Source organism: Crocodylus siamensis, chromosome 10, assembly GCF_052110815.1.
Source record: "Crocodylus siamensis isolate JL-2025a chromosome 10, ASM5211081v1, whole genome shotgun sequence".
NCBI classification, from domain to species: domain Eukaryota; kingdom Metazoa; phylum Chordata; order Crocodylia; family Crocodylidae; genus Crocodylus; species Crocodylus siamensis.
The window spans coordinates 49,597,574-49,612,976 of record NC_143404.1 but is presented as its reverse complement, the minus strand read 5'-3'; the positions used below and the strand labels follow the sequence as shown (position 1 = coordinate 49,612,976).

At 45.7% G+C, this 15,403-nt stretch overlaps 1 protein-coding gene and 1 pseudogene across 1 annotated transcript in view; one reads left to right on the top strand and one right to left on the bottom strand.

Annotated features, from left to right (window-relative positions):
• Positions 1 to 15,403, bottom strand: part of ITCH (itchy E3 ubiquitin protein ligase) — a 136,930-nt gene that overhangs the window by 46,090 nt on the left and 75,437 nt on the right. The window contains exons 8-11 of the mRNA XM_090020495.1: positions 12,806 to 12,975; positions 11,397 to 11,631; positions 5,055 to 5,150; positions 1,688 to 1,862 (exon numbers count right to left, since the gene is read on the bottom strand). Coding sequence (XP_089876621.1) covers positions 1,688 to 1,862; positions 5,055 to 5,150; positions 11,397 to 11,631; positions 12,806 to 12,975 — 676 coding nt within the window. The remainder of the gene's footprint in view (positions 1 to 1,687; positions 1,863 to 5,054; positions 5,151 to 11,396; positions 11,632 to 12,805; positions 12,976 to 15,403) is intronic.
• LOC149856564 (U2 spliceosomal RNA) lies at positions 5,628 to 5,795 on the top strand (annotated as a pseudogene).

Sequence of the window (15,403 nt, the reverse complement as noted above, 5' to 3'; positions counted from 1 at the left end):
ACATGGGCAAAATTGATCAAAGGATTTTTTCCATATAAAAGGCTTAGATTCATTACAAACTGTTATTTCATTTGAGATCTTTAACCTTTTGGAATAAAGAGTCCAAAGCCATGGAATTATCTGTACTATTCCTAACTATTACTAAATAATTGTATCTTCAGTAACATATGACTAAATGGGTTTAAGCCCTTGCTCTTTGAAAAGTGCTTACAACACACAGAAGGAAATCAGGACTCAAAACCCAGGATATATTAAAGCTCAACAGGCAGGAAATACTATTCTTTGGGTTTTTACAGCTTCAACTAATTCCCTTTACTATTTTGTTTTGTGTGCAAATGATACTTAAGAAAACAGACCACTTTCCTTGATAAACTACCTTTAAGCAGTATCAGTAAATGCTGAAATCTATCATTCACTTTTGATCTGCATCAGATTTTGAATTATTTCAACTTCCCTTGCTTTTCCTAACATTTACACACCATTATTGCATTTTACCTATACAAAATGCCTCAGTTGCTTTGTTCACGTGAATTTTCTATCGTGTTCTTCCATTAGCACAGCATAAGTAAGTGATTAAGTAATTCTACTTAAGTTAAAAACCATGGGAACTGTATACAAATAGTTACCCTGAACAAGTTTCCAATCACTATATCATCTGCTTTGACAACAGCTGGTCTTAGACCAGTGGTGGGCAAAATATAGCCCGCAGGACATATCCAGCCTGCTAGGTTATTCTATCAGGCCCACAGGGCCCCTAAAAAAATTGAGAAAATTAATATTTATCTGTCCTTGGTTCCTGGCAGGCACAGGCAGCCCCACATGGGCTGTGAGTAGCTGCAGTGTGGGGAGCTGGCCATGGGGCAGGGCAGGGGACACTTTTCCGTGCACTCAGCACCAGCTTGTAACCCCAACCCCGCTGCCAATCTGGGCCCTGTGCGGCTCCAGGCTCACCTGGGAATGGGGGATGCCAGATAACAAAATATGTCGGTTAATTGAGTGGCATGGGCTGTCACTTCTCTTGCCATGTATGCGGTGTCGTGCCGCCCCACCCACGCCATTGCTGCTCCTCCTGCTGAATCACTGCTGGGCTGTTACGCCCCTGGGCTGTGGGGGCTCGGCAGCACAGGCTGCTTTGCCCTGGGCCGTGGGGGCTTGTAGAAACTGGAAGTGCCACAGTGGGCACTTCTGGTTTCACTTTATCTTACAAGCTGGCATGCTGGTTAATTCAGCATGCCAGCTTGTAAGATGCCAGTTAACAGAACTTTTATCAGACAATGGTCTTTGCCACAGACTTTTCACCACCTGTATTCAGTTAACATACAAACCACTGTATTGTGTCCCACTTCTAATCAGTCTATATGCATAACTATAAAAGCAAGAAAGGGAGTTAAGGTTGCCATTTACTTCTCATGTCCAGAAAGATGCATCTTCTTATTAATATATAATTATCATATAACACACAGAATGTGTTGCAATCTTAAGTCTGGCAACCTTATGGTGGGAAGCTTCTGACACCTTCCTTCCTAAACCCATGTACATACAGTTTCACAGAAGTGTGTAGAAGCAAGGGGGGAAAGGGAAAATGTTTGATTTGCTTGATATACAGTGGAGACTTGCGGGTGGGATTTGGGAAAGGGGATGCTCCTCCATAATACACTTTTAGTTTATACCAAAATACATTTCTCACCCCATATATGAATCTCTGATTAAACTGTTGCATAGCTCCTTGAAGCTGACTGCGTTGCAGTTGCCATTGCTCATAATTCCGGACAGATTCCAATGTGGGTCGCTGCCATGTTGTTGTTCTAGTGAAGTGATCAACATAATAAATTCTTCCCATGTTGTCAACTCGTCGTTCCCAGCTAAGGAATGCAAACAAGGGTCTCAACAGTATGCAGTGACCTCAAGGGCTCAGAAGCGATTTTAGAGTCAAGTTGGTGACAAGGCAAACAGAAGATAAGTCTGGAGGACATGGAGCTGTCTATCCTGGGGCCTGTCAGTGTCTCTCCATTCAATTTCTGGTTAAAACATCTAAACACCTGGAGAAACTAAACTCTAGAATGAAAGATTTAGTTTCACTTGGTTCTACTGAACCAGCCAGGTAGTCATTCCATTTGCAGTTCCTCAAGTACTGCAAGAACTGCTTTACACACCTATCAGGTTCTAGTAAGTCACTACTATTATTATTTAGTGATAATCTTTAGGGCTAGGATTGATGCACAAAGTAACTGCAGCCTATTGGCTTCTCTTAAAAAAACCCCCAACTTAGAATAACCTTTTCAGACCCCTTTGCATAAGATACTCAGTCATGCTCTTGGTACAATTCCATTTTGACTTCACAAAACCAAAAGAGTGCTCATATTATAATTGGTTCTCACTTCCTATCAACTGAAATAAAATTTAACAAAAATGTCAAGCTGTCATATGCTAATGTGAACATTATGTTAATGAAGTCTCCAGGTGAGAAGAATTGAAACCACCAAGTTTACAGTCACTAATTAACCTAGTAAAAATATTGCCAGGGGATTTGTTTCTCTTCGATACAGTATAACCTCATAATTCCAGCATCCTTAGGACCTAGCACCTGTCAGAAATTTGAAAATTCTGGATTTTTTAAACATAAGGAAAGTGCATAGCCTGGTGCAGCCTGGTGAGCTGGATGCCGGTTTGGGGAAGGTGTGGCTTTGCACATGGGGGCAGCTGCCACCATCTACCACCCCATGTCGCTGCTCCACATGCTGCTAGTCCTCCCCCACCCCCAACCACTCTGTGACTGGCTGCTAGGGTTACACCCGTCAAAAAAGGTTGAAAACCCCTGATATAGTGCATTTTTAAAAAGTGCTGGATTTTTGAGAATTCTGGAATTTTGAAAACCAGATTTATAAAGTTATACTGTGTTAGTTCTCACTGCTCTGTGTGTTCTTCTTTTATGTAAGATGCATGAGACTGTAAATCCAAGATAAATGAAGTGCAACCATAAAATTCTTTTGTTTCCCTATTTGTTTTAAAAAGATGCAAAGAAACTAAGAAAAGAACAAATATGATCCTGTTTAAAAGGTGTCATTGGTTGCTGGACTTTGAATTGAAAAAAGCTCTACTTTCTCAAAGCTCTACTGAAGATGTAGATGGAGAATGGTAACCTTGGGCACAGTAACAGGATGAAAAACAGAAAGATCAGGAGATAGGGTCAGATAGGGAAGTACTTATTCCAAGAAGCCTACTGAGTATATCATTTTTTGGAACTAAGGACCTTATGCTATTATTTATGGTAAAATTAGCTGTGGTTTTTGTTGGCTTTCTGCATGATAGTGTTGCCTATTTTCTTTAACCTTGACATGCCTAAAGATCCATTTTTCTTTATCTGTGGACATAGCTGCATAGTCTGACAGGGGATGGCAATCATTTGGGCCCCATGGGCGACATAGGAAGTTTAGCAGAGCTGTCGTGGGCTGGGTCACCTCCTGAGCCCCTGCAACAGCTCACCAAAACTCCCTCTGTGGGATGGGGCTGCGGGCTGGCAGGGAGCTGGAGTGGGAAGGGGGCTGGCACCTTGGATCAGCAACTCCAGGTCAGGGGTGGGTGGCAGCTGCAGCAGGGGCAGCACGGCCAGGGCCCCCACTGCCACCTCTATTGCCTCCAGGCTGCCCTTCTACCCTGAGAAGGGGCTGGAGCTGCTGTCCAGCTTTGGTGTTGGTAGCCTGGGGACAGAGGCAGTAGTGGCCAGGGAGAAGCTGCTGCTGAGCACCAGAAAAAAAGAGGGACCTTGCAGCAGTTGCAGCCACCTTTCTCTCGCTGCTGCCGGAGCCCTTCTCACTGAAGCTGCCCAGAGTCTGTGGGCTGGGGCAGCTGCAGTGAGAAGGACCCTGGCAACTGCAAAGAGGAGGTGGCCATGCCCACAGCCAGGTCTCACTTTTTCTTGGTGCCCAGCTGCAGCTTCTGTCTGGCTGCTGATGCTGAAGCTGGGCAGTGGCACAAAGTTGGGCAGCAGCTCTAGCCCTTCCTTGGGATAGAAGGGTGTCTCCATCTTCATGGCTGCCAGCCACTGCTGCCACCAGTCATCCTGGGTGTGTGGTGGATGGGTCCAGAGTGGGTGCTGCATGACCCGCAGCCAGGGCTGTGCACTCAGTCTGGGGCTCGGGCTCTGCCTGAGTGGGTCTCAGCTGGTCTCCATGAAGACCCTGGGACTTTGGGACAGTGACAGCACAGGCCCAGGGCAGAATAGTAATCTGCTCCCCACAGCTCCCGGGCTCTGCCCTGGCCCCGTGCTGTCACCTCCCCAAGATCCCAGGGTCTCCCCAGCCCCACCCACCCATCTAGCTCCCAGATCCCACTCCCTGCCAGCCCATGGCCCCATCCCAGCCCCCCAGCCAAGCGCCCTGCCCACATGGGTCCTGCCCTAGCAGTGGATGCAGGGCAGATGGGCCTGGGTCCAATGGCTGCTGGAAAGAACCACTGCTGCCAGGGCTGCCAGGAAACGGAGCCTGGCTGCTGAGTTGCCCCAGCTGTGATGTGCGCCCAGGAGCAGTAGGATGTGCAGAAGGCTGGACTTCACCTGGGCCAGTTGGGACCAAGGAACCTGCTGTTGGTTGGACAAAAATCCTTCTGTGGGCTGTATCCAGCCCATGGGCCATATTTTGCCCACCCCTGCTCTGACAGCAGAAGTGAATTCAGATTTTAAGTTGATAACTATACTTCCTTTTCCCCCTATACCTTCCTTCCACCCCTACAAATCCAACAAGCACATAGTGTAGATAAGACTTTTGTTTGCTTTTTTTTCCTTTTGTAAAGACCATTGGCAAAACAGAAGGAGGAGGGGAAAAATGCTTAGCCTCAGCTCTTATGCACAAGCACATATTACCTGTATAGGGGTAGAGATGGTCAGAAGATTCTGTGCTTAATATCTAACATTAACTGGATCACTACGCTTCCTGGGAACTGTCTACACTGGAGTGAACTAATGTGCTTGCACATGCTAATCTGAGACTCCACAAATATTTTTAGGTTATCCTAAAGCACTGTTTCTCCAGGAAACCAGACTTCTTATCCAGACTCACCCTGGAGGAAGAGGCTCTGGCCGATCCCAGGTTGTTCTTTTTTCAACATGATCCACGTAGTACACCCGACCATGCTGGTCCACTCTTTGTTCCCAACTGAAAAAATAGGTAAAAAACTGTTCCAACAATGCGTATGCTGTTTAAAGATAACAGAAGAAATACCTTCTTAATAAAATATTTGCCCTGTAAGCCACTTTTAATAAAACTAGAGCAGTGAATAGGGAGAAGCAAACAGGACAGTTTGCAAGCAGTTTGTGGGGAAAGAGGAGGAAGGGGAAGAGGAACCAGGCACCACATCCTGCTCTGAGAAGGTAACTGAGCCAGGGGTGCCTGTGTGCTCAGCTTGCTGAGGCTCAGCTGTTTGGTGGGTGTGTGTGCTTGGGTGTGTGCTCTGAGCAGCTGAGCAGACTGATTGCGATTGATTACTGCCTGGATGTGACAAAGAGCCCTAACAAAGGGGCCTTCCCAGTCCAGGCCCAGGAGAGGTATATAAGGAGGCAGACCAAGCAACCAGGGGAGCAGTAAATAGGGAGAAGCAAACACGATAGTTTGCACGGGCAGGCCCTGCAGCCTCTCCCTGCCTTCTGCTCATGTGGGGCTTTTGGCCTGCTGATATGTCCTCCATAGGAGGTTTATATTGAGCAGATTCTTTTTGGTATTGGGTGGTGGAACCGGAGCGTGCTCCATCCACTCCATGCATTGACCTGGTATTACAGTGCCTCCAGGACCGGTGCAAAAAACAAACAAACAAAAAAAACAAAAAAAAGTCTGCCAGCCAGTTTGGAGGTCAGTTTGCCACCCCTCTCTTTGAAGGGGAGCCTGAAAGGCAAGATTCTTTCCCCCCCTATGTAATTAGGACTAACTAAAAAGTTTAATTTTAGCAGCTAAAATTCAGCAGCTAGACAAAGATTCAAGCCTATTGTTTAAGTAGAGTCCAGAGTGAGGGGGAGTTTGCTTGGAAACTCACACATTCCTTCACTGTAAGCTTGCTGAGAGGAAAGAGGTTGGAGGGAAAAGGGAACTTTTCTGATCAAGGAACAGCAAACAGGCCAGCTACAGAGGAGTTAGCTAGGGAAGGTCTGCTTGGAGAGAGGGGCACAAAGTGAAAGGCAGCCAAGTAGAAGACCCAGAGACATGGCTGGAGGATGCTGCAATCCCATAGCCACTGCCACTTCCAGCTCTTCTTCTGCTTCCACCTATGAGGTGTCTGTCCAGGCAGGACCACATACCACTGAGGCTTCCCCCCAGGTCCTGGTTTGGTGCTGTGCAGACTGCAGCTTGCAGATTCCTCCCTGTGCCAGCCAGGTGGGGAAATGCCTGCAATGTGACTGGTGCCTTCTGATGATGTTCCTTAGGGAGAAGGGAAGGATACAGGAGGAGGTAGCAAAGCTCTGAAGCATCCTTCACCATGAGGACTTCATAGATTTCATACTGGAGGACACCTCTAGGACTGTGAAGGAAGGACTGCCAGAGGTGGTGCTAGAAAAGAAAAGGGCATGGACTATCAGGAAGGTGGAAGCTTGTATCTTTTGGCGGCAAGAAGTTGTTATCCCCACATTCAGTGGTTTGCCTGGAGAACAGATGTGGAGTGCTAACGAAAAGGAAGAGCCCATTCCATTGGTGGAAGAGACCAGGCCAGGAATCCCCAAGGTGGGGAGGATTGAGACTACTGCCATGAAGAAGCAGCAACTGGTGATGGTGGTTGGAGACTCCCTTCTGCAGGGGATGGAGGGATGCATCTGTTGGTGTTACCTGCCATTGCAGAAAGTCTGATGCTTGCCTGAAGCCCAGAGCCAAGAGATTACTGAGATCTGTCCAACTCTACTATCCCAAGCTGCTCATCCACATGGGCAATGATACCGTCAGAGGTGACCCTAACCATATCGAATGTGACAACAGGCCTCAGGTGCAAGGATGTAGGGGACAGTGGCATAGTAGTGTTTTCCTCAATCCTACCAGTCAAGGGGAAGGACCCTGGCAGGTGTGGACACATCCTTTGTATTGATGCATGGCTGTGCAGGTAGTGTCGGAGTAGGGATTCAGCTTCTTTGACCATGGGATATTGTTCCAAGAAGAAGGATTGCTAGGAAGAGATGGGATCCACCTGACAAAGAGAGGGAAGAGCATTCTTGCAGACAGGCTCACTAACCTAGTGAGGAGGGCTTTAAACTAGGTTTGCTAGGGGATGGAGAAGTAAGCCCTGATGTAAGTGGGGGACCTGGAAGAAGCAGAAGCAGGAGGCAGCAGCAGGGGAGGCTTCATTCTTCCTGAGAAAGTAGGCCAATCTGCTAGTCACTTCAGGTGTCTGTACATGAATGCACAGAGCCTGGGAAACAAGCAGGAAGAACTGAAAGTCCTCACACAGTCAAGGAACTAGGACGTGATTGGCATAACAGACTTGATGGGATAGCTCGCATGACAAGTTGAGTGCCCAAGGGGTTGGTCCTGGGGCTAGTTTTATTCAGTATCTTCATTAATGATCTGGAAGATGGGATGCATTTCAGGGTGATCTAGATAAATTGGAGGACTTGGCCAAAAGAAATCTCATGAAGTTCAGCAAGGACAAGTACAAAGTCCTGTACTTAGGACAGAACAATCCCATGTACCAGCACGGGCCAGGGACTGGCTGGCTAAGCAGCAACTCCGCAGAAAGGGACCTGGGGTTTACAGTGGACAATAAGCTGGATATGAGCCAACAGTGTGCCCTTCCTGCCAAGAAGCCTAACATCATACTAGGTTGCAGTAGTAGGAATGTTGCCAGCAGATCAAGGGAAGTAATTATTCCCCTCTATTCTGCACTGATGAAGCCACATCTGGAGTACTGTGTTTAGGTTTTGGCCCCCCTCTAAAGAAGGGATGTGGACAAGCTGAAGAGACTCCAGCAGAGAACAACAAAAATGGTTTGGTGGCTGGGGCACATGACTTATGAGGAGGGGCTGAGGGAACTGAGTTTATTTAGTCTACAGAAGAGAAGACTGAGGCGGGATTTGATAGCAGCCTTTCATTTTCTGAAGGGGGGTTGCAAAGAAGATGGAACTAGACTGTTCTCAGTGGTAGCAGATGACAGAACAAGGAGCAATGGTTTCAAGTTGCAGCAAGGGAGGTTTAAGTTGTATATTAGAAGAAACTCTCTCACTAGGAGGGTGGTGAAGCACTGGAACAGGTTACCTAGAGATGTGGTGGAATCTCCATCCTTGGAGGTTTTTAAGGCCTGGCTTGACAAGCCCCTGGCTGCAATGATCTAGTTGGAGATGGATCCTGCTTTGAGCAGGGGGTTGGACTAAATGACTCCTGAGGTCCTTTCCAACCCTAATTTTCTATGATATCTGCACCTATCAAAACGCTTTATAGAAGACAGTAATATAAAATAACATGTGCATTATATGTATAAGAAGTATTTTAAAAGAACTGCTTCAAGCATATTTTGAAGGCAGAAGGAAGTATCTACATAAACAGCAACCAAACTCCAACTAGACTAGTAACAATGGCCAGTAGCACTTTTGTGTGCGCGCGCATGTGTGCACGCAAGCATACGTGCATTTAATCCACCAAGTATCAATGATATCGGTCAATTTGAAATGGGGTCTAATCTTACAGTCCTAATTTGGCCTTCATCCATGTGATGTTAGTGGCACTGTCTCTAATATAAGAGCAACAACCTGGCACAAAAACTTGAATAAAATATAATTAAAGACTGAAGTATTTAAAATATGTAAAAGTTTAACCTTAATTCTCATACATACAGAGTTAGTGTGAACACCTAAAATGAACAGGAAGGCAAAATGAAAATGACAAACTGGCGAATGATAATCTGCAGATAGCTCATTTTACCTAAAGCGAACTAGCAGAATAGTTCAGAACTGTAGGGAAACTTCTGTCTCAACTTCTTGTTTCCAGTACAGAATATGTGCAATTCACTCAAATGACTATTCAAAAATCCTCATCTGAAAATTCAAGTTTCAGTAGACTTCCAGAGGAGTATAATACATTCATTTATTTATTTGTTAGTGTGTAATACAACTGCATTGCATTTAAGACAGATTTTAAAATGCCATTTTACAAGTCTAGAATACACTGAGGATGTTTCTTTGACCTTATGGACACCACCCATCTTGAGATATAATGTGGCTTTGAGCAGTTTACAGGGATTGAGATGAAGTATAGAGAATGTGCCAGGACAGAAAAGGGGGTGCATTTATGGCTAAGGAAGCAAACTGGAAACCTTCAATGAAGCCAGTGCAAACTTGCAGCTACTCTTGGCTTGAAATCTCACTTTCCATTCTACTCCATCATCTTCTGTTTCCTGCTGAAGAACAGAGCTGGGCAACTCATAGCAGAATGAATGGGAGATGATGATTTCCTATCATGGAGCCAAGTAGCAGCACTATACTGTATAGCGAGCTGCCAGGTTGTCACTTGAGTATAAAGGATTTAGGACTTTTGATACCTTGGTAGGAGGGCAAGTCAACTTAATATACTGATAATCATATTGCAATTTGATGGTGCTATTTAATAAATCAGCAGCAAAAGAGCAAAGATATAGTCATATTCAAGAGGTGATGCTTGATAAATGGGGTAGTTCATACTCCTCAGATCTATTGCTAGGCTGCCTACACGTCAAACTAGGCAATGTTTAATCAATTACTCCAGGGGCAGCCTGTGGTGGATTTCCATCCCCAATCTCTTCCCTGTCTCTCCTAATTTTTTTTCTCTCTTTCATTGTCTTCTTACCTGTCTATCACTCTGGCTGCTAAGCAACCAGCTCTGCCTGTGTGACCCAGATCAGGTGAGAGGCGGGGGTGGATCTTCCTTTATTGTTTTAAGCAGAGACCTCATGGCTTTGGGGTGGGGGGGCAGGGCAGGCTCAGTAGCCCCTTTCACTCCACCAGGTAGTCATGACGCATTTCAAATTAGTTGGCTAGCAACCAACAGCTGCTGGTCTTCACTGGGCCCCCATAGGTGATGTCAAAAGGTCTATAATAAGCTAAGACTGCGCAGGAGGTAGGCAGAGCAGCCGTGATGAAGAAACACACAGCAGCTGAAACATCTGCAGCTCTCTCTTTCAAGATGCTGAAGTGAGTAGACTGCTGCAACTTATCTAGATATATAGTTTGCTGTAAAGTAGATACATGATCAAAGGCTACTAGCCACACTGTCTGCTCTAGGGTTATTCTGTAATACTTCTGTATCCTGCACCCTTCCCCAAGCCTTCCATCTGTAACCAATAAAGTTCTTCACTGTACCAAGCGTGGTGGCTTTGTTGGGAGAGGCATGCCTTTGTGGCCCCTTGGTCTGGCTGACTAAGGGAGACTACTTTTTGTGCTTCAGGCTAAAGGAAGCACCCCAAGCTTTTGCAGTGGGTCAAGCACCCTCAAGATCTAACAAGGCCTGTGTGCCCCAGAGGGCACAGGGCCCAGAACAGACCATATCCCCTGGGTGGTTGTGGTGGTACCCCCAGGCTTGCAGGTGTGCTCTGAGAAGGGGGCTGGCTGAACGTGAAGCGCCCCCAGGGAGGCACTTGGAGTTTGGCAGGTAGACAAGGCGCAGTGAGGTGGGTGGCTCAGCACAGGAGCGCCCCCCTACTGTTCCGCCACACAGCCATCCTGAAGCATGAATACTGCAAGTTTCATGGGGTAACTTGTGTGTGTGACACATGGCAGATAGGGTATGAAGCAGAAAGCACAGCAGCAAGCTGGGTAGGGAGCACAGGACAGGGAACAAATCAGGCAAGGGAAGGCGTCTGCACTGGCACTTAGAGTGGGACTTAATCTGTGGCATGCCTGCCAAAATGGTTGGCTGCCACTGAACTACAGTGTTCAAATTGAAAAGGTTTTCTTCAGAGCCACAAAGTCTAGAAACTTTTTTCCAAAACCAAACACTTAGCTTAATCACAATTCTGCAGCAAGTAGCTGTTTTGGTGACAAATTCTACAGCCACAGAAAATAGAACATCTTGCTTATGAGAACTAGGTATTGGAAGTCAAAGGATCTAGATTATTTTGGAACCTTATATACCATGCATTGACTGCTCTCCTGAAATAAACAAACATGTTATCTTACAGAAATATATATTCTACAAGATTACAACCTCATTTGAAGACCCTCAATAAAAGGGTTTTACAGCACACCCATTTGGGCATTTGTTACCATTACCAAATATGAAACTATCAGTAAATTTAATCACCACATTTAATTTCTAATACCCAAAGGCTTATTAAACAAAGTAGATATTAAAAAATAAAAAACAGATCTTGATTTTGTTAGTGGGCAATACACAGAAACTATGGGTATTTATAGCAGGAATTATTAAAAAGAACTAAGAAATAGAACACCGAATCCTTACCCGGGTGGAAGAGGACCTTGATTGACTGTAGTGAGTGGCTGAGACGTAGGATTTACTGGCTGGACTTGTCTGGATACTGGAGGTGTCATCAAAGCAGAAGCTGCAGGAGCTGTTGGTTCACTTGTTGCCCCCTCAGGGCTCTGTTCTGAAGGTGTATTTGTAGCTGTACCTGGCAATGATCCTGTATTAGACGCATCATTTTCTGTGGATGTAGATGAAGGGCCACTGACACATGCTATGAAATCAGAGAAAAACAAACACCGACTCAACTGATTTCAGGTCTCATTAATGTTTAAGTCTTAAGCAATCCATTAATTAAACAGGGTAAAAAGGTTCAGTCACCTATTCTCTCTTTCTACTTCTGGGTTTTTCTGTGTTATGCCATCAGCAGAAAGGCTACATTCCTAGCACTAGCACCACCAAGACAGATTTTATATTTTCATGATGAGACTTTCCATTATCTTTAACATGACAATTTGCCCACATCCAATAAAAATAAATGTTTGTAATGGAATCCTTTACTTGCGTTAACTATATTTGTGTTTTTTTAAAAAAATGAACAATAATGAACAATAAAATACATACTCCTATGACACTATTATCTCTCATTCATTACTAACTGGGAAGGCTGTCAGAGGTACCAGCTTTAAAAACCTCTCTTTCAATGGGACCTCACTGTCTTCTAACACTTATACTGACACCACTGACAGATGTGCAGGGAGACCCCAAAGAATGCTGATCATGTAAATATCAGATGCTTATTCCCATAAGCAGTCCCCACACTGAAGGCAATCTGCTCTCTCAGCAGCACCACCTGGCTCCCTTATGACATCAATTGTAAGCACTGAGCTGGCTGGCAGCAGCTCTGGCCAGGCTGAGTATATAAGCCCAAAACCTTTGTTTGGATTTTGGCTGCTCAACACTTTCTTTCAATCTTTGACATTTGTGCCTTTTTCCTGCCTTGAACCCCAGTACCTCACTCCTGCTTCCTCTGCTATGTGTTCCGGATTCCCCGGCTCTTGACCTCTGAGCCTACCCTTGGCTATGACTTGGATATCAGACTAGGAACACAGCTTGGACTTCCTAGTTCTGATCCCTTTGTGCAGCTCGGCTCCTGATCTGTATTCCCTGCAGACTCAGATACAGATTTAAATTTGCACTCCTCAAGACTGCTTATGCCACAATCCTAACACTTTGACATTGCAGTAAAACATTTCTAACCAGAGGAACAATAATTAACCACCTCCCCGCCATCTTCTGGAAGTAATCCTTCAAAAAAAACCCTTTGCCTATAAGAATGTAATAATTTTTATCAAGAAAAATGTGATCAGCACATTTAATAAATGTTTGTGTCTGTTCAAATGCAGATTAATTCATAAATAGTTGATGTTTGACACTGCAATACATACCAACTACTGAAGCAGGTCTACGTGGGGTAGGTGGGGGGGGCCTAGAAGGCCTGGGAGGCCTGGAAGGTTTACAGTTTCCATTTGTGAGTAATGGCGAATCACTGCCATTAGCAGTCCTGTTTTCACTGGATCCTACATCCTCACTGCTTTCTACACCATTTGTGTTAGTCCTTTGTAGGAAGAGACAGAAACAAGAATTATCCTAGAAATGTATAGAAGATATCAGAACAGATAAATTAAACTATTAATACTTTAAATAAGAAAATTATTGAATATATTACAATATTATAAACCTCTCATACAATAAAATTACTGGTAATTTTTTGTAAAATATTACACTATGGCAATAACTGCTTCATAGTCTATTTCAGTCCCGACACACAGAATATACATTGTTTGCCATGTGTCAGACAGGTAATAGGTAAGGAATGAAGGGGTATAAGAGGCCACATTTGGAGGAATGTGTTATTGTAAACAGGAAAATACATGGGACTTAAACATTTGTAATAAATTCTCTTTCTGCTGGTAGCTTTCTTGGGATAAAAATGGTTTCATAAAAATAAGGCAATGAGTGAGTGATTCTCAAAAAATCATACATCTGTACCCTGGTACTGCTGGTTTTGTAATAAAACCTTATTAAAAAAGGAATTAAAAAAAAAGTCACAGGAAATGCTTATAGATTAATGCACATTATGTGTTCGGGATGTAACTGAGAAGATCCCCAAACTCATCTGGACCTCCGACCACCACCCTATGCTACTCATTCACGTGGGCACAAATGACATGGCTTGGAGCAATTCTGGCCAGGTCATGAGTGACTACAGTGCTCTGGGGGATGGGCTCAAGGGTCTGGAGGCTCAGGTAGTTTTTTCCTCAATCCTCCTGGTCATGGGTCTCGAAGGGAGAGTTGTATTGAAGAGGTCAACAAAAGACTCCGGCAGTGGTGCCAGCGTGAGAGGTTTGACTTTTCTGACCACAGTCTGCACTTCAGGGACAGAGGCAGTGGCTTGTTGAGGAGGGATGGCCTCTACCTCACCCTGAAAAGGAAGAAGTTCTTCTCGCCCATCCTGGCTGACCTACATGACAGGGCTTTAAACTGGGATTGCTGGGGGCAGGCAGTCAATAAACAGTTGTAGCCCAAGGGAACCCACTCCAAAAACAGTCCAAGGAAAGACCATGTCCCAGTACACAGGAAAGCCCAGGGCTTCCCACAGCAGCCTTAGCTGCCTGTACACAAACACCAGGAGTTTGGGAAACAAGCAAGAAGAACTGGCCCTCCTCCTGAGTGATGATGATAATGATTTTGTAGGGATAATGGAGACCTAGTGGGACTCCACCTACGACTGGTCCGTAGGTATAGAAGGCTATATCTTGTACAGGAGAGACCCAGTTGGGAAGAGGGGTGAGGGTGTACCTCTCTGTGAAGAAGCAGTATGCTTCCCTTCAAACTGAGTTTAGCAACCCAGGAAGGTGTCTTGAGACCCTCTGGGTTAAAAAAAGGGGGGGGACGGACACATGAGGAAGGGGATACAGTTGTAGGAGTCTATTATAGACCTCCCAACCAAAAGGAAGAGCTGGATCAACAATTCAATAGGAAACTGGCTGAGGTTGCACGCTTTCAATGCTTAGTCATCATGGAGGACTCCAACCTCCCCGACATCTTGTGGGAAAAGCATGCGGCCAAATCTGACTGGTCGTGTCGCTTCCTTGCTTGCACTGATGAGCTCTACCTAATGCACAGGGTATACGGGTTGACTAGAGGAAAGGCACTGCTGGATCTGGTTCTGGCCCAAGGGCGTGATCTGGTGAGTGATCTGAGGATCAAGGAGAAGCTCGGTGACAGTGACCATGAATTGATTACTTCCACTGTCCAACAGGGTGTGCAAATGTCTCAGTAAAACAGAAATCCTCAACTTTGAGACGGCTTGACTTTCAGAAACTCAAAAGACTGGCCAGCCAGGCACTAAGAGACCATGGCCCCTTAGAAAGGGGATTTCATGAGGAATGGTTGTTTCTTAAAAACACCATCCTCAAAGTACAAGGAAAGTCCATTCCATCCTGCAAGAAATGCAGTCAGTGGGCTGGGGAGCCCCTTTGGCTCAATAGAGAACTTTTGGACCTCCTGAAACTAAAGAGAGAAGCCTAGACCAGATGGAAAACAGGAATCATCACCAAGGAGGACTACACAGCACTAGCCCACACCTGTAGAGAGCAGACCAGAAAAGCCAAAGCTAGGGGTGCATTGATAGAGATTCTGGGGGCCAGTACCGATAGCCTATTTAAGGAATCATATTGCTGATACTGATTTGATTTCCGATACAGCTGCCTCCAGCTAGTAAGTCTGGTATGGTGGAAGGGGAGGGGAAGGGCAGATCAACACCCCTGGCAGTGAGGGAGGGGGCAGGGGCAAGTGCTGCCCAGGCGGGGTGGGGGGGCCCGGTGCCGCAGCTCATGGGGGGTGAGGTGGCTCCTGCCACTGCTTGCACCCCAGGAGGGCATGGGACTGTGTGCCACCTGGAACTATGCGGGGCAGTGCAGGCTACAGCCAGGGCTGTGTGGGGCTCTTCTTGGAGAGAGATGGGTTTGGAGGGGGTGCCG